Source organism: Musca autumnalis, unplaced genomic scaffold, assembly GCF_047663935.1.
Source record: "Musca autumnalis isolate F117 unplaced genomic scaffold, ASM4766393v1 scaffold_2, whole genome shotgun sequence".
Classification (NCBI taxonomy): Eukaryota; Metazoa; Arthropoda; class Insecta; order Diptera; family Muscidae; genus Musca; species Musca autumnalis.
In genome coordinates, this window is record NW_027411755.1 from 149,817,976 (window position 1) to 149,836,491 (window position 18,516).

The window sequence follows — 18,516 nt, forward strand, 5'->3', positions numbered from 1 at the left end:
GTACTAAAACTTCCATTTTGAAAAAAAAAATATTTTATCCTTTCAATTCTGAGTTATTTGCCTTGTCAGAAGTCACAACCATACTGATGTTTGTCCTGTCCTGGTCGAGATTACAAACCCTGGAGGCTATTTGTGGTTAGGTGTCGCTGTGCTGGCATGGTCGCGTATGGCACGGCAAAAGCTCGTCGGACGGTGGGGTTCTTTGCGACTCCTACCCAATGAGACAGACACAAGAAAATCATCATGCCAGTCTAAGTTCAAAGATGAAATCAACTAAATAAATTGGCCCAAGAGAAAACCCACAATTCTGTATGAAAACAACAACAACAAAAATTGAATTTAGCACCACACATACCTTAGATAAAAGAGAAAGTCTCATCTGCTGTTATGACGAGACAGTAGCCCACCCTCTGGAACTAGATTTCCACCGTAGCAACATCAGACGATTGTTTCCGTTGCCCCTATCGTACTTCTTCATTTTACTTACCCCCTCTTTCCTATCTCCTTTCGTTTAGTAAGATCTACATGGTCTTACAAAGAAATAACCAAATTAATTTCGACGTTATAAGCATCATTTCAAATATTTATTGTGGTATTCATGTTACATCTCAGTGAATTTGATAAAATTAAATAAAAAAATTACAGACAAAAAGGAAGTAATGAAGAACAAAGTTAAATATTTAAGCAAAACATCGTAAATAAATATGAATATGCCCTTTTGTCAAATAATAACTACTTATCTTGGACATATTGCAACATTCGATCGGATTTCAGCCAATCCCAACAAGTAATCAGTAATTTATAATCTCTCCTTATTTCGTTGCAGGTATCTTGCTGTTTATGGGGATGATGAGGCACCAGGTTCGTTGGAGGACTTTTTGCTTCTAGCCGTTACGTTAGTTTTATGTAAAGTTAAGTATATGTGTGTTTTTATTGTTAATCTAAAAAAACTAAGGATTTGATTTCCTTTTTCAATATTTAGGACATTTGGCTCGCCGAAAGGGACAGCATCTTTTCACTAGAGAACAAACGCCCCGGGTCTCACAAAACCCTACCTCCTAGAATGAGCTCAATCTAACTGGTGGGGGACTGGATCCTAAATTTGATCCAAACGGAAAGTATTAAACAAATGCCTACCCTTGTGTAACACAATATTAACTATTTTCCTCCTCTTTTTTTTAGATTAAAATGTTGGTCTTTTCGTCAGTCAGTCCAAGTTTTGGAAGGTATTTTTTTGTATTAGTGTTGAAGCAAGTCACCTGTGCACCGCCGATGCAGATGCTTGTGAGATATCCCACGTTGTAGCAGAGGAGGTGAGCTGCTGGTATCGTATTTTGCATATATTACTTTTTAGCTTTTTTTTCTTTAGTTTTTTGTTTGGTTTGTTTTTCTGATGGATCCAAAATAATTTTAAAAGAATTCAGGTTTATTATTTTTGGACCAAATAATTATTTTCATTTAAAATGAATAAACTTTAAATACTAATAAAAATCCAATTTGTGTTTTGTTCGCTTTTAATCAAAATCTTAGGATATTTCTTTGTATCAATGTACGATACAAAGGTTTGTATGCGTGTTCAATTCTTTTCGGGGATTCGGCTTAAAAATCTTTTTCGTGTGTTCCTCTTTCTCACCTCCGGCTGCTAAGTTGATCGACCAAGGAAAAGAAAGATTTTCCATCGGGCACATTCCATCTCAGTTTTCCTCTTGTCATTTACGTCAGCAACTTTACAAGGAGGTATTCAATTGACATTGACAGGAGATAAATAAACAACTCCGAAAGGCAAAATCTCAGCTGATCGTATTCAGCTACTAACTACTAGATGCCGCTCTATTGTCAGTTACAACGCACATGACAAACCCAACCATCCTTTGGGACATCCTTGCCAAAGGATGGGAGGGAAAAAGTGCGTCCAAGTTATTAGAAACATTTTCTTTCTCCGAACACTGTGCGAGCGCGTTTCAATTTGGTGTCAGTGGCTAAAAATACTCTTTCACGAATCACCCTGTTGCGGAAGGTTATTCAAGGTATACTCCAATAATCGGTATCTTACCTAAATTAACATCACTACCTACAAAAAAAATCATTCATATCAATTGTTAGTAGTAGGAGGACGTAATAAAACAAAAGAGGAATTGAAAACGCCTAAACGTCTGGGCTATCTAATAACTATTTTCTTACTCAAAATTTATTAATATTAGGCAGCTATAATTAACACGAAATTTAAAAGTGAATGTCAAGATTAACTAAAAGATGATTCCGGTAAAAAACTTGGATTGCGAGCTAAAAGAAGCTAAAGCGGAATTTATATGTACGTGTGTGTACGCACATATTTCATTGTTACAATCAATGGTTCATTAAAGAACATCGTTAGGAAAGTAAGACAACAAAGTCACTACTCCAAAATTGATCGTAGTGAGTGTTTGCTTTCGGCAGCTTATTGTAGGCCGATTGTCGTTCAGATCAATAGCATAATTTCCAAACGGTATGTATATACACTATTATGATGACAGAAAGAATTGAAAAAAAAAATCATTACTATTGAAGGTCACTAAAGAAGCGTTTGTGTGGGGGGGGGGGTTGTTATAACAAAAAAACTATCCGTTAGGAATTTACCAATACTAAAAAAAAATATGTGTGAGAAAAAAAATACGAGTGTATGTTTCTACAGAAATCATTCATGTGTTAATGATAATAACAGTAACTAATTGTATTTTTTTTCTCGTCATTCAGAAAGAGCCTAAAACAATAACATGAATTGTCTTCCCGTTCTTGGACTAAATTGCAGCAGAAAATAGTGGTCAACGTTATTAGAGATCCTGCCTCTAAATGCTTACGGAATTAAAGACATTTTCTAAAGGTTTTTATTTTGAAGGTGAGTCGTTGAAAACTTTTTCCATAATCGTCTTTAATCATTCTTCTTTGCCAGGTTTGGGCCACTACTATCTATGCTTTGAGTTTGGTGCCATCCGATATACTATGCTTGAGAGGCTCGTTATTTCCCTTCCACACTCAAATAATTAAATGATTGCAATCTCGGAACGATACCAGTTGGACATGGAGAATATCGCTTCAGGTAGTTATAATTGGGCCTAATTTTGTTGTACGAAGGTGGAAAAGGTTACGCCCCTTCAGTGGTGACAGTGTACCTTCTCCATCAAAAATGTTATGTTGTTTCTAAAAATGAGAATTTAACCGGTATCAGTTAACAAAGACATTCGCCCCAAATATTTCCAGAAAGCAAGCTAGTGCTTTATTCTGGAACTGAGTAAAAACCATATATGCACTTTAGACATGCGTATATTAAACCAATCTTTCCCTTTTAGGTTCATCTGCTTGGCATGGAATACCCCTAAAGGATGTTGGCAGTGAATCCTCTTTTGTTATACATGCCCCTGTTGCAAACCTCTCTACGTCCAGACACCCAAAAAGTCTACTTTTTCTTCGTCGTCATCAACGCTATATTATCGGGTGAGTACAGACAAATGTTACTTCTATTAAGCAATTACAGTGTTTTTTTTTTTTTTTTTTTTTGATAATGTCTAGTGGTAATATATTTGCATAAAGATTTACTTCCCGGTTAGGAGCAAAATAATTTTTAGAAACTCTAGGGCGTAATAGAAATTAATGATTCTATAGTTTTTCTTTCATTCCTTCCACTGATGGCCCAAAATCAGGGAGTATATGGTGGGAGTATACAATGTGAGAACAATTACCACCTGTAAAGGTCTCCGATATTTCGGTGTTTACTCTTCGGAGTATTGTATAGGTTTTTTCTTCTGAAGGCTATTGGGTTCTTGGACCTGACCTGTATTATATTTATATTACTATGTGATGTACTGAAGTACTACCGCGAAAACATATTTCATCAGTCTTCCTGATGCTGGGACGGGAAAGCGCCAATGGATGCGATTATCCAATAGAGGAAACGATTGAGGAATTGTACACTCCTAAGGCAATATAGCTTATACTCTTGCCCCCACGTCGTATATAGTGCATTACAATTTTATACGGAATATGACCTGTAACAACATGGTGCCATCACTGCAAGGCAGGTCCGAACAAACATATGGCTACAATTTGTTCTTTTGGTGCTCCTATTGTGTCAAAACGTTTTGTTGTTTGTACACATTTATCAAGATTGACAAATGAATCAATACAAATATATTTAAAACACATTACTAGATATAGAGTTCAGTTTTCCATAAAGTTACAGATATGAAATTGGAAAGTCGTTCAGCCAAAAATTTCCAGGTGGTGTGAGCCAAGAGAATTTAGAACTTTCAGATACTGATCACAAGTTGTTAATCAATAATCATTGGATTTCTGAGAGGAGCGATATGAATCATTTGTTCGACAGACCTCGTGTTATTTAGCTGGGCTCACCATTAAGAATCTGAAGTCACTGGTTCATCTCTCCAGTGCCTATGTTAGTTCATTCATATTCAATTGATGTTAAAGATAAACTGTATCCTGCCCCCGATGATGCAGAGCGAATGCTTGAATAGGTCAATAAATCAGCCGATAAGAATTTGAAGGAAATGGAACCCAGGGTTTCAGGGACCAAAAAAAAAACACTTGGCAGCACATGAAGTTGCCATGGCTCCAATACGTTTCTATGGATCCGTTGCATCAAAAAATAAACAGCGCATAGACATTGCGACCCTGAGCTGGAAAGGAATATTTTGGAACTATACACAAGTGCGTTAGAGAATATTTGAATAAGAAATCACCAAGGAATGTGGAAGCAGTCAGAATGAATGATTACATTTTGAAGTGGTTCCATAATGTATATCTTGTTTTGGATGTGGTACAACCAGTATATTAAAATATGTTATATAGGTACATAATATAATATTATAATAAAAGTAATTGTATGAAAATCACATCGTGGCTGAATAATGTGGCTAAAGCCTCCAAAGATAGCGAAAAGCTATATCAAAGCATGGTCTGGCACCAGCAAATTCTTGGGGAAGGATTTCACCCATTCCGTTGGGGTATTGAGGGTAATATGAATTCATGTACCAGATTATATGACTCTATCTTAAATATTGCGAGTTCTATCTTATGTTTAAAAGGCTGACGGAAATTTTTGTCCTTAAAAAAAAAAAACAAGGAATATCTAAAAAGTGAATAAAACAAATTTTGAAAGTATTTCAAATACATAACACTTGTCACATTAGTTATTAATAATTTTGAATTCGTAAGCAAACTTGCTTCAGAGTGTATTTTTTATTTGTTTTAATTCAATTTTTTCAAATAGGTGTTTATTGGACCATTTGTAACAAAGTTATAATGGCACATGAACCACATCATTCTATCACTATTGTATATGATGACTGAAAAGTGAATGATCCTTTCAACCTAGAATCGTAACTTTTGGGATGAGGGACACTCTTGGTTCGTATGCGGCAGACCAGACCGTGTTTTTGGAAATTCGAACTGAGATCGCAAGAGAAGTACTACAGGGTGGATAATATGGAGAAGTATGAATCATTGGGTGAAGGCCGAGTGTACTAGATTACCATAAAATATGGATCGTGAAATCTAAAATGTTCTATGTGTACGCAAAGTACTATCTTAGTACAACATTGCAAAGATTAGGAACCGAACTCTTATATTTGAACAACGTTTTTCATTTTTGAGTTAATAAATTCTAAATGTGGTGAAGACAAACGGGGTAGATAAAAATCCGGTTTCCATTTGTGCTAGAGAAGTAGCAGGCACCTACTGTTCCAACCACACAATGCGAATTCAAATTTGTTCTTAATATCTTGCTCAAGTTTTTCCTATTTTTGGGGTTTGCTAATATCGGTATATACGAAACTACATGGTCATATATTCAATTTAAACACGGAATCTCCTCTTCTTGGTAGGTCTTGCCTGATTATTATTTCCCAGCCGGTGAGCGAATACTAACAAATAAATTTGTTTATTTGTTGGGATAAGCAGGTTCCTAGAGAACTGTAGATTAAATCCTCAAGTTTCATATTTATTCCATAAAGCTGTAAGAGTCTGAGACGAAATCAAAGAGCAACAATGCATAATTTAGAGGGGAGTTTGCAAACACTTATATTAAAGAGTTAGTTGCTCTGGGCCCTTGTATCCTTCAAACTAATCCAAGGAACCCTGCTAAGAATGCACATGCATGTAAGACCATTTTGATGACGTACAATTGCGAGGCCATACTTATTGATATTTCTCCTATACACTCCTGAGATCGCTATATATACATAGCATTTTTTGTTTCTTCCAATTTGGATACCTGGGGCTCGGGTATTGCTTCATGAGAGTAGGAAATATAGTCACTCACAAAGACAAAAAAATGACAAACGAGAAAATTACTTTTTCTTTTGAACGCGAAAGTTCGCTAGGTCAGCCAGCAATGTGTTTGAATTCTCTGCCCCAAATCAAACTTTGGGTTTTACATCCCACCCTACAAACCTTACTTTTATCGTACCAACGACGCAATGCTTAAAAAAACTGTTCCTTTTCCTGGCTTTGGGGTATCAGTGAGTAGACCTACGCCTTAGTCAGAATGTTAGATACGTTGGCATTTCAAATACATCTAGGTGTATTTGATCTTGTCTCCCCACTTTCAGACTCTAACGTCATGAATCGACGACCAACAGCTCCGCGACCTCGTGTACAACATTTCCCTGCCCCGTGCCATGGATGCAAACGGGTACTGCTACTACTGTAGCGAAAGGGGAAGTGCACTCATGGTCAAGGACAGTCACAAGTTGACTGTTTGGAAGTCGTAGACATATTGTTAGAGTCGGCAAACCGGGAAGCTTCTCATCGTACTCTAACCTCGTACTTCTGGCTACAGCTTGTAGTGTTTAGAACGCTGGTCTCCTAGGGTCGTAAAGGATGATGAACTGAGATTAGAGGCAAATCGATTGGGACATTATTGAGTTAATATCATATAAAGAAAGGTATGTTATGTTAGACCATTGGGGGACTCTATTTCCTATCTTTGCGTCCTAAGGTCGTAAGTTCTGTCATATCCCTCTATCGAATACCAATCTCCTTGAAAACTGAGTAAGAGAGGAATTCTTCCTAATTTTTCCACCAAGTCTCATACTTATTGCTTAAGATCCTTGGCGTGGTAAACACCCAAAGACTTCCCTTTTAGATCCTCGACCTCGTAAAGGCAATTCCCCACAGGTTTCACTATTCGGCACTTTATGAATTTATGTCCTAACTTCGCATTAAATTGAGCCTTGAAATCACTCTGCTGAAAGCTTCTTCTGTATACTTCCTGGCCAGGTATAAATTTAACAACCCTACTTCGCGTGTTGTACTTCTTTTCGTTACTTAAATAGGCCTTATGCAAGCTATCTTGTATCTGTTTTCTTACAATTTCTAACTTGGCAGATTTAGGCAGTATATTACTGATAAGTATTTATCCCATTCTTGATGATTTCCATTCAAATAGGAGCGAATAGCGGCCAGTATGGACTGGTTTACTCTCTCCGAAGCGTTAGCTTGGGGAGAGTGGGTTGCTGTTCTAAGGTGTTGGACTCCGAATGTCTTCACTAGCTCCTGGAATTCCTTGCTTACAAACTGCTGCCCATTATCAGACACGATTGTCTCGGGGGTACCGAACTTATGGAAAACCTCTGCTATTAAAAACTTTATAACTTGTTTGGCACTGGCTTTAGCCATGGCTTTAAGTAAAACATACTTGCTTAGATGGTCAAGTACAATGAAAATGTATGAGTTTCCGTCCTTTGAGCGGGGATAAGGCCCTAAAAAGTCGATATAGATCCGTTGAAACGGTCTTTCAACTATAGTCTCCTTACCCATTGGAGGACGAAGGGTGGTGTTTGCGGATTTAGTGCATTTGCATGTTTCGCAGCTTTGTACAAACGCCCTAACCTGAATGGTCATATTCGGCCAATAAAAATATTCTCTTATCCTCTTCAATGTCTTGTGGAAACCCCCGTGTGCCATTTGAGGAGGACAGTGGGCTTTCTCTATAATACCTGTTGTCAATTCCTGAGGAACCCATAGTTTCCAGGAGAAATCTTCATTAATCGGTATGCCGTCGTAGTGCTGGGTGCGCTTATAAACATGTTCATCTATAACTCTGATATCTGACAAACTCTCACTACTCTTACGAACTGTATCGATCAGCTCTCTATAAGATTCAGACTTGAAAGACTCTGAGTTTAAATCTATAAGTTCATTTAGATCTGCGGACAACTCTTCCATATCATAACGGGAAAGAGTGTCAGGCACGACGTTCTTAGTACCTTGTCTATGCTCAATATCGAAAGAAAAGGCTTGTAAGTGTAGGCTCCATCGAGCAAGTCGTCCACTAAGATCTTTGTGGGACATAAGCCACTTCAGACTACTATGATCAGTAATTATAGTGAAGGGCATCAGTTCAATATACGGACGGAACTTCTTTACTGCCATTACCACGGCCAGGCACTCCCGTTCTGTTACGGAGTAATTCTTCTGTGCTGCCGTCAGTTTCTGTGAAAAATAAGCAATGGGATGCTCTCCGCCCTCGTCATCCTTCTGGAAAAGGACTCCTCCAATGCCGAGGTCGGAAGCATCACATTGAACGAAAAAGTGCTTCTCAAAGTTCGGATGTGTTAAAACTGGGCTGGTTACAAGGGCATTCTTCAACCTGTCAAATGCCACTTTTGCCTCTTCCGTAAAACTGAATTGCTTGCCCTTTTTCAAGGTTTCGAATATTGGCGCAGCGATAGTGGCATAGTTCGGTATAAACCTCCTATACCAGCCGGTAGCGCCTGTGAAACTTCGAACCTGTTTCGCGGTCTTAGGGTAGCAAAACTTGGTTATGGTTTCCACTTTGCCTGGATCAGGTTTCAACTCTCCTCCACCAACAATGTAACCCAGGTAACGAAGCTCCTTAAAGCAAAACTTAGATTTGGCAACGTTGATCGTCAACCCTGCCTCATCTAAGAGTTTCGCTACTCGCTCTAACAGTTCCATGTGGGTGTCGAAGTCTGGAGATACAATCAGTAAATCATCCAAGTAGACAAAAACGCGATCTCGGATGGCTGAGGGGATCACCTTGTCCATTAAACGACACAACCTTTGAGCTGCATTACACAGCCCAAAGGGCATGACCGTAAAATGGTACAGTGGTCTCCCCGGCACCGTAAACGCAGTCTTTTCTCTACTTGGCCGATCTAAAGGTATCTGCCAGAACGCATCCTTCAGGTCGACACTTGAAATGAAGAAAGTATCACCCAGCCGACTGAGCAAACCCTCAATGTGCGGGAGCGGATAGGCATCCTTAACCGTGAGAGCATTGAGCTTTCGAGCGTCCAAACAAAGTCGGTTCTTTTCACCCTTGCGAACCAGAGTCACTGGGTGACTCCACGGACTCTCACTCGGCTCAATTACTCCCATGGCTAACATCCGGTCCAACTCCGCGTACATGAGTTTCTGCACAGCCGGAGATACTGGGTAATGCTTGCTCTTCACCGGAACTGCATTACCAGTATCAATGGTATGGACCTCAGACTTCGTCCTTCCCAGACCTTTCTTAGTGTAGCATGGGAATTTTGCCACAATCATTTCCAAACGTTGCCGCTGGAAATCAGACAGTATATGGACGGGTTTGTCATCACTGGTTCCCGCGGTTGCTTCGTCACACAAGCTTACACTGTTGGTGGTGAGACTATCCACTGAGGTAAAGAACCCAAAGGCTCTCAAAAAGTCCACCCCCAGAAACAACTCTCCCAGAAACAACGTTATGTCCTTGGTTTTGCCGCTGAATGTAATGGGAACTGTTATTCGGCCCACAATGCGATGGGGACTTCCATCCGCCGTCTTTATAAAAGAATAGAAATTTGTAAACTTAATGCCAACTTTCTCCACGAACTCTAGACAATTCTTACCTAGGCAACTTACAGTGGCCCCACTATCCAAAAGTCCCTCAATCTCAACACCTTGAATCTCAATTCGGGAGTAGAAGCGAGTGTCTTTACCTTCGTATAGCGCCGCCGAGGCAATCTCTCGCCGAAGCTGCTTTCTTCGCTGATAGCGTTCTCGAGCCCTCCTAACTTTCGAAGAAACCTGACCAAAGATCCTTGCCCTAGCTTCTTCATATTCTCCCTTGCGTATGTGTAAGGGTTTGAGTTCTCTCAGCTTCGGTTCTACATTCATAGCTTGTTTAATGGGGTTGGTTAGAATTTTCGTCGTCGAGAAGGGGGAAAGGTCGGCTGTCGAAAAATCAGGTTTTACTGCTGCGGGGTCTCCGTCTGTGTCGAGCGAGCTTCTGCAGTCCGAGGCACGCTCCGTGATCCGTTTCCCTGACACTTCGGGCATTTCGGTGCTAATACCCCCTCTCGTCCGCACCGAAAGCAGAAAACTCTGCTTATAGGGATAGAGCACTCGATGTAGCTGTGGCCTGGCTTTTTGCAGTTCCAACAGGTATACTTTGTTGTATCCCTAATCGCATCAACTTCCATTTTGACTTCCTCCCTGCTCTCTTCCATGTACGGCTCCTCATAGTAGAGCTCGTGGACTCTTTGCATCGGGTAGGAACGTTGCTGGAATGTTTGTCTTTGGTTGGAAAGCATATTCTCAGCTCTTTTAACTTCCTGTTGGAAGTGGTTTAGGCCGTGTATCCTTATGGGAAAGATTAACGCTGCCAACGAAGATTTAAGATTCCCCTTCATGATCTCTACCAAGTCGTTCTCAGAATATGGCACCCTTTGCTGGTTCCTGAGCTTCAGTACGGCATTAAAGAAATCTTCAAAAGATTCCTGTGGTTGCTGCCTGCGGTCCATAATCTTTTTCTGTATCTGAAACTCAGACTCGAATCGCCGGAACTGCGACAAAAAAGCACTTCTAAGATCACTCCAACTCTGAAACGGCTCGATTCTCCTCTGCTGCCAATACCAATCGAGAGCCTGACCGTCCAACAGCTGCGGAAAATCTTTGATCAGCTCCTCGAATGGGTATGCATAGTCATGCCTTAGGGACTCAACGCGGAAAATAAAGTCTTCGGCGTCTACCGTTTTGTTACTCCCATCAAATCTAATACCCCACTTCTTCAAATTGAAACGAGGACCGGGAGGTGACATCGACGGGTAGCTGAAGTTCGGGGACGGTTGCCAATTGCCCGTTCCTGCCGCTTGGTTGGCATGCTGATCCTGAGCACGGCTATTGACTCTTGGTGGAGGACCCGTCGGTGGTGGTATAGGCCTACCGTTACCTGGTACCGACTGTTGAGTAGTCGGTTGGCTATTTGGCATCGGACCAGAATCCTTGTTTTGAGCTGCCACTGTGCCCTGTACGGGTGCAACACTCAGCCTCCGCTGCCAATCACTATGTAACCGACGTATATCTTCAACACTCCTCAACAACTGTTCCTGTGCTCTTTCCACTGAAGCAATTACATACTGTAATTCGGGGTCTTGCACAGATCCCAGTGTCAATCCAGGCTTCTCTTTCCTGCAGTCAATTCTTATATCCCGAGCTGTTTGACTGGCAAACTCTGGCGACTGTATGGAGTCGTTGAATGCCTCAGAACTCAGTGACACATCGCTGGCAACCGGTGGAGCTAATGATGATGCGGGTACAGCTGTCGAACCTGCATTGTTGGGGTTTAATACTACACCGCTCACGACGGTACCAGCAGCCGCTTGGAAAGTATTGGCTGCCGTTTCTGCTCGTTCCTTACTCTTAGACCTGGTTTCCATCTCTTTGTCTAGAATAGATTAACGCTTTAAAACCCTAACGGCTAACCAAAAACTCACACACACTCACACCAAAATTCAACTTCTATGAAATCGCACTACACAGGAAAAGACGGTATATCCAAGCGTAAATGTAAAAATCTCAACGATATTCTGAAAAAGCAAGTTTTATTAACTTTAAAACAATCTGAGATGTGTAAAAACTACTAAAATTTGGCCTTGTAGGAGATAGGTTTTCCAAGAGGGAATAATAAAAATGAAGGGTACATAATAAATACCTAATAAGGACACCTAAAGGCGCTCTATTAAATGCTAGACTATTTTAATTACAGGTTGTGGGTGCTGCTAACACTGTTTGATTAATGGTAAAAACCTCACCTAAAGTCTTCCCAAGAATATTCGATAATCTTTAGCTAGGCCTGAGACCAGTTGCTATGAATCCTAGAACATACCTGTTTGGAACTTAGGTGGGTTAATATTAGGCTATTTAAACTAACTATTGTACGGTATGTCCCTCTACAGATAACCCTAAACTAGCGATTGTTACGAACCAACAAGACTAGATGTAGGCTTAACCGTTGGAAGAATATTGATAACTCGCAGTTCCTTGTTCAATATCCAAGAGATTCCTGGCTACACGGCAAAATTTCATATGAAACCATACCGGGTCCAAAGGTCTCTTAAACATTTCCAAGAAACCCTTTCTGAATCCTTTAACTACTATTATCTGTAACTACTGTATAAAGCTTCCCTAATTCCGTTCTACCCTATGGTCATCATTCTCTATCTATACACAAACTTTCGAATGAGTCCTAGATTAGTACGAATTAGGCGCTTTTGCCGCCACTGTCAAAACTAATTACTGGCATCCAACAAGGAATACCGAGATAACCTCTCGTGACCAACTAACTAGAAATGACAATGACCCTAACTAATAAAAAGGTTCTCTTCTTGGGCCCCACGTTCTGGGCGCCATTCTGTCCTGTCCTGGTCGAGATTACAAACCCTGGAGGCTATTTGTGGTTAGGTGTCGCTGTGCTGGCATGGTCGCGTATGGCACGGCAAAAGCTCGTCGGACGGTGGGGTTCTTTGCGACTCCTACCCAATGAGACAGACACAAGAAAATCATCATGCCAGTCTAAGTTCAAAGATGAAATCAACTAAATAAATTGGCCCAAGAGAAAACCCACAATTCTGTATGAAAACAACAACAAAAAAAATTGAATTTAGCACCACACATACCTTAGATAAAAGAGAAAGTCTCATCTGCTGTTATGACGAGACAGTAGCCCACCCTCTGGAACTAGATTTCCACCGTAGCAACATCAGACGATTGTTTCCGTTGCCCCTATCGTACTTCTTCATTTTACTTACCCCCTCTTTCCTATCTCCTTTCGTTTAGTAAGATCTACATGGTCTTACAAAGAAATAACCAAATTAATTTCGACGTTATAAGCATCATTTCAAATATTTATTGTGGTATTCATGTTACATCTCAGTGAATTTGATAAAATTAAATAAAAAAATTACAGACAAAAAGGAAGTAATGAAGAACAAAGGTAAATATTTAAGCAAAACATCGTAAATAAATATGAATATGCCCTTTTGTCAAATAATAACTACTAATCTTGGACATATTGCAACATTCGATCGGATTTCAGCCAATCCCAACAAGTAATCAGTAATTTATAATCTCTCCTTATTTCGTTGCAGGTATCTTGCTGTTTATGGGGATGATGAGGCACCAGGTTCGTTGGAGGACTTTTTGCTTCTAGCCGTTACGTTAGTTTTATGTAAAGTTAAGTATATGTGTGTTTTTATTGTTAATCTAAAAAAACTAAGGATTTGATTTCCTTTTTCAATATTTAGGACATTTGGCTCGCCGAAAGGGACAGCATCTTTTCACTAGAGAACAAACGCCCCGGGTCTCACAAAACCCTACCTCCTAGAATGAGCTCAATCTAACTGGTGGGGGACTGGATCCTAAATTTGATCCAAACGGAAAGTATTAAACAAATGCCTACCCTTGTGTAACACAATATTAACTATTTTCCTCCTCTTTTTTTTAGATTAAAATGTTGGTCTTTTCGTCAGTCAGTCCAAGTTTTGGAAGGTATTTTTTTTGTATTAGTGTTGAAGCAAGTCACCTGTGCACCGCCGATGCAGATGCTTGTAAGATATCCCACGTTGTAGCAGAGGAGGTGAGCTGCTGGTATCGTATTTTGCATATATTACTTTTTAGCTTTTTTTTTCTTTAGTTTTTTGTTTGGTTTGTTTTTCTGATGGATCCAAAATAATTTTAAAAGAATTCAGGTTTATTATTTTTGGACCAAATAATTATTTTCATTTAAAATGAATAAACTTTAAATACTAATAAAAATCCAATTTGTGTTTTGTTCGCTTTTAATCAAAATCTTAGGATATTTCTTTGTATCAATGTACGATACAAAGGTTTGTATGCGTGTTCAATTCTTTTCGGGGATTCGGCTTAAAAATCTTTTTCGTGTGTTCCTCTTTCTCACCTCCGGCTGCTAAGTTGATTGACCAAGGAAAAGAAAGATTTTCCATCGGGCACATTCCATCTCAGTTTTCCTCTTGTCATTTACGTCAGCAACTTTACAAGGAGGTATTCAATTGACATTGACAGGAGATAAATAAACAACTCCGAAAGGCAAAATCTCAGCTGATCGTATTCAGCTACTAACTACTAGATGCCGCTCTATTGTCAGTTACAACGCACATGACATGTTTTTAAAGTTTATAAGAGATCATACAGTCTGTCGCAAAAGTTAGTATACACCGTTGAAACCAAAATGTATTAGGGATAAAAAGCACAATAACTTATTGAAAACAACAGACAATTGGTTTTATTTGATAGACAAGAAGGTTGTCTTCCGTAATAACAATTAAAAGTGCGCAATATTTGCATACATTAGCAAATGTACGGTTCGAATCCCAAAAAGACCAAAATTTATGTCGCAAAAGTTAGTATACAACGTAGAATTCTCGTGGAACTGTGTAAACAGTTCTTGATATTTTTGAACAAAATGAAACTAAATCTGTACTTAAGATCATAAAGAGTATATTAATTGGTTTTAAAGGCAGTTATAGTACTTATAGTGACAAGTCCAACGTACACTGGATAGTAAAGTCCACAAAAATCGGACATCTACAAATATAACAACTGTAGCGACAAAATTCCGAGTGTTATGTCCTGTTTATGAATTCTAAAGCCATGAAATGCTCAGAAAAGGTCTAAAGTTTCAATATATGGTGATCTTAATCGAGTTTCCACTTGTCCTGTTTGAAAAAAAACAGGAATTTCTTGAAGGAAACCCATAATTTTGAGGCCATTGTCCTTTTGAAACATGTAGTAATCCTTAATCCTTACACATAAGGACTTTTCTTTTAAGTTAATTTTCTCACAAATGTTGCCCCTTTTCATATTTCCACCAAAAGTAAATAGTAGGAGAACCTCAAGGTCAGTTGTAAGCCCTACAGTTATACTGTCCAACCGGCCTTGTAGCAGTACCGGACATTCTTCTCGTGTCCCTAGCGTCTAATGTACTACTAATGTCTAATGAACTACTTCTAACTGATCCAGTTAGTTGTATTTTGGTACTAAGTGAAGCGAACACAGCTTTTCAGAACGTTTTTGCACAATCCATGCGTTATGACAGCAGAGAAAGCTCTGTATTAACATTTTAAATTAGCTTTCATATCCTTCTGTGGTGGTGGAGTATCACTGTAGGGCTTACACCAGAACTTGAGATTCTCCTACTATTTATTTTTGGTGGGAATATGAAAAGAGGCAACATTTGTGAGAAAATTAACTCAAAAGAAAAGTCCTTATGTGTAAGGATTAAGGATTACTACATGTTTCAAAAGGACAATGGCCTCAAAAGTATGGGTTTCTTTCAAGAAATTCCTGTTTTTTCAAACAGGACAAGTGGAAACTCGATTAAGATCACCATATATTGAAACTTTAGACCTTTTCTGAGCATTTCATGGCTTTAGAATTCATAAACAGGACATAACACTCGGAATTTTGTCGCTACAGTTGTTATATTTGTAGATGTCCGATTTTTGTGGATTTTACTATCCAGTGTACGTTGGACTTGTCACTATAAGTACTATAACTGCCTTTAAAACCAATTAATATACTCTTTATGATCTTAAGTACAGATTTAGTTTCATTTTGTTCAAAAATATCAAGAACTGTTTACACAGTTCCACGAGAATTCTACGTTGTATACTAACTTTTGCGACATAAATTTTGGTCTTTTTGGGATTCGAACCGTACATTTGCTAATGTATGCAAATATTGCGCACTTTTAATTGTTATTACGGAAGACAACCTTCTTGTCTATCAAATAAAACCAATTGTCTGTTGTTTTCAATAAGTTATTGTGCTTTTTATCCCTAATACATTTTGGTTTCAACGGTGTATACTAACTTTTGCGACAGACTGTACGTAAATGTCAACTTCTTCTGTTTTGTTTTGTTAAATACCGTTATGAATTACAAAAACAGTGCTGAAATATTAAAATATGATATGTTTAGAGACAATTTGCTGAATTGTAGCAGAGATTTGCTTGATATCGATTTTTCGATTTTTGTCGCAGGTTGGGACCAGTGTGCGATGGATGAAACAAGGGGATGACGAAATTAAAAGCGCGGTACACAGAAAAAAATCGGCGATAAAAAAATTATCATATTGACGAAATTCGATAAAATTATTTGATACAATAAAATTTTAATATTGACTAAAATATTTATCGATTTTTTGATATTGAACTGATAACATATTTCATATATTGACATATCAGGCAAAATGTGGAATATTTTGATAAATATTTTTGTCAATTGGTGAAATATTTTATCATTTGTATTTTTATTTTGTGATCAAATAATTTTATTGAATTTTTTCAATATGACAATTTTTTTATCGCCGGAAAATCGATAAATTTTTGATTGAATCTTTGAATTTTATTATCAAATGGCTTAATTTTTTTTTCTGTGTATTCCAGAAAGCGAAGCAACAAACAGAAACAATTGGAGATCTTTTCTTATGTCATGTTCACACGAGCGTTTGAAGTACGTTGTTCGAGAGTCGAAATACGTACACGAATTAACCCGTTTCCACGACACCATTCGTTGTTCACCGTAACGTATTTCAATTCTTCTCACTTTTTGTTTCCTGGTTTTTAAGGAAATTTGAACAAAAAACACACATGATACACATTAAATGAACAGGAAATACAATAGCCATTCCTTTGAATGTATGTTTTATATTTAATTACACGTTTTTCATCATATTTTCCATAAATTCTGTAAATTTATGTAGCTATTTTCAATATATTTTTATGTATTTCTATTTTCAAAATTAAGGAGAGAGACATGTCAAAACAATATTTGTGTATACAGACTTTCAGGCAGGTAGGTATTTGATTTTTGTTTCTAGATTTGTACGCGAAATTAAAACAATGGACCAAAAATGGAACTGCAATGAAAGAGAATAGAAAATTTGCTATGCTTTGAACGTATACTAATCGTTGAACCGTTTACCTTTAATTCATGTTTTCCAGTTTTTCTAAAAAAGCCATACATTTTTAAATTTTATATTTTGTCTGTCATAATTAATTTATTTCGATAAATGCTCTCATTTGTTAGAGATGGGACTTATTTTATCGTTGTTCGGAGAGTATTTCTATTTGAACAACGTAGTAAAATCGTCGTTCGTTCACAAAATTTTGTATGGGGAAATAAGTATTATTCGTAGTTATGGGTCGAACAACGAATAGAGAACGAACGACGTACAGTGGAAACGGCACATTAGCTCGGCTTATGGAACAAATGTTCTGTAGTGTGCCAGCTAAGTAAGTAAGTAGGGTACTTCCTGTTGTCAAGTTTATAGCAATATAATGTGTTTCGTGGGCAAGTCTATGCCTTCCGACCCAAAAACTCAAAAACACCCCATGGTGACCAACTGAAATTACTGTTTGGTGCGATAACTATCCAAAGGAATAACTGCCAAAATTAGATCCAGTACCAAGATGGACTATAGGGAGTGGAAATTTTAATATCATGTAGTCTTTGTAATCATGATTGCAACAGTATTTTATTTCTTGTTAGAAGAAGGCAATACTTCCTGAGATATTGGCCGCGAAATGACACAATACTTAGAGCAACTCCTCCATACATCATTCACACTAAAGTATTTAGAAGTCATTCGTACAAAGCTGTTAACTAGAAACTCGTTAACATCGCATTTTTTCTGGAAGTGCGGGAATAGCAAGAAGTCATTGGGTGCCAAGTCAGGTTGTACGTCGGATTACCCAGCTTCCAAGTTTTGGCCGAACAAAAAAGACTGGTATGAGCCGACGTGCAAGAGCTCGAATTGTCATGTTGCAAAATGATTCGTCTTCTCTTGTTCGTTTTTCGAATTTCTCCGAAGATTTCAAGCTAGCAAATTGTGACGTACGTTGCTCAGAAGGAACCTTTGTCAGATGGCCAATTTTGCCGAAGAAACAGGCGACCATTTGTTTGGCAGTGCTTCTTAGATGAACAGTTTTTGTTAGTGAACACTTTCGGGAGTTGGCCTTTAGGGGAATGTAATGTAATTATAGTTGTAGCGGTGGCAACTCCTTTTACTGTTAAAGCAGTTGAAATAAAAAGACTTTGCATAGTTAAAGTATGGAAGTATGAGGCAGAGTTTATTTAAGACTTCTTGTCGTCTTTGCGGTTTAGGTACAAGTATATATCATTTATTTGCTGCAAAAATTTGCAGTTGTTTTCTTAGCTGTTGTAAAGAGAAACAGGT

General features: G+C 38.4%; 1 protein-coding gene across 7 annotated transcripts; it reads left to right on the forward strand.

Annotated features, from left to right (window-relative positions):
* The first annotated feature begins 2,102 nt into the window (after nt 1–2,102).
* Nucleotides 2,103–14,073, forward strand: LOC141394722 (uncharacterized). 7 transcript variants are annotated; one of them, XM_073969538.1, is made up of 6 exons: nt 2,324–2,485; nt 2,789–2,875; nt 2,959–3,076; nt 3,327–3,471; nt 13,407–13,491; nt 13,563–14,073. In XM_073969538.1, the coding sequence occupies exons 3-6, from the start codon at nt 3,025–3,027 to the stop codon at nt 13,656–13,658; spliced, it is 378 nt and encodes a 125-aa protein (XP_073825639.1). In that variant the 5' UTR covers nt 2,324–2,485; nt 2,789–2,875; nt 2,959–3,024; the 3' UTR covers nt 13,659–14,073. The 7 variants fall into 7 exon arrangements, 6 of the variants coding, with proteins under 6 accessions (XP_073825639.1, XP_073825635.1, XP_073825636.1 ...); XR_012410478.1 differs by having other exon boundaries at nt 2,103–2,485; nt 2,734–2,875; nt 2,930–3,076; nt 13,407–14,073; XM_073969534.1 differs by having other exon boundaries at nt 2,326–2,485; nt 2,734–3,076.
* The last annotated feature ends 4,443 nt before the right edge of the window (nt 14,074–18,516 follow it).

Coding starts and splice junctions, on each gene's coding strand:
- LOC141394722 (XM_073969538.1), top strand. CDS start 3,025: ATGATTGCAATCTCGGAACGATACCAGTTGGACATGGAGAATATCGCT. Junction 3,077..3,326: donor CATGGAGAATATCGCTTCAG/GTAGTTATAATT, acceptor TTTCCCTTTTAG/GTTCATCTGCTTGGCATGGA. Junction 3,472..13,406: donor CATCAACGCTATATTATCGG/GTGAGTACAGAC, acceptor ATTTCGTTGCAG/GTATCTTGCTGTTTATGGGG.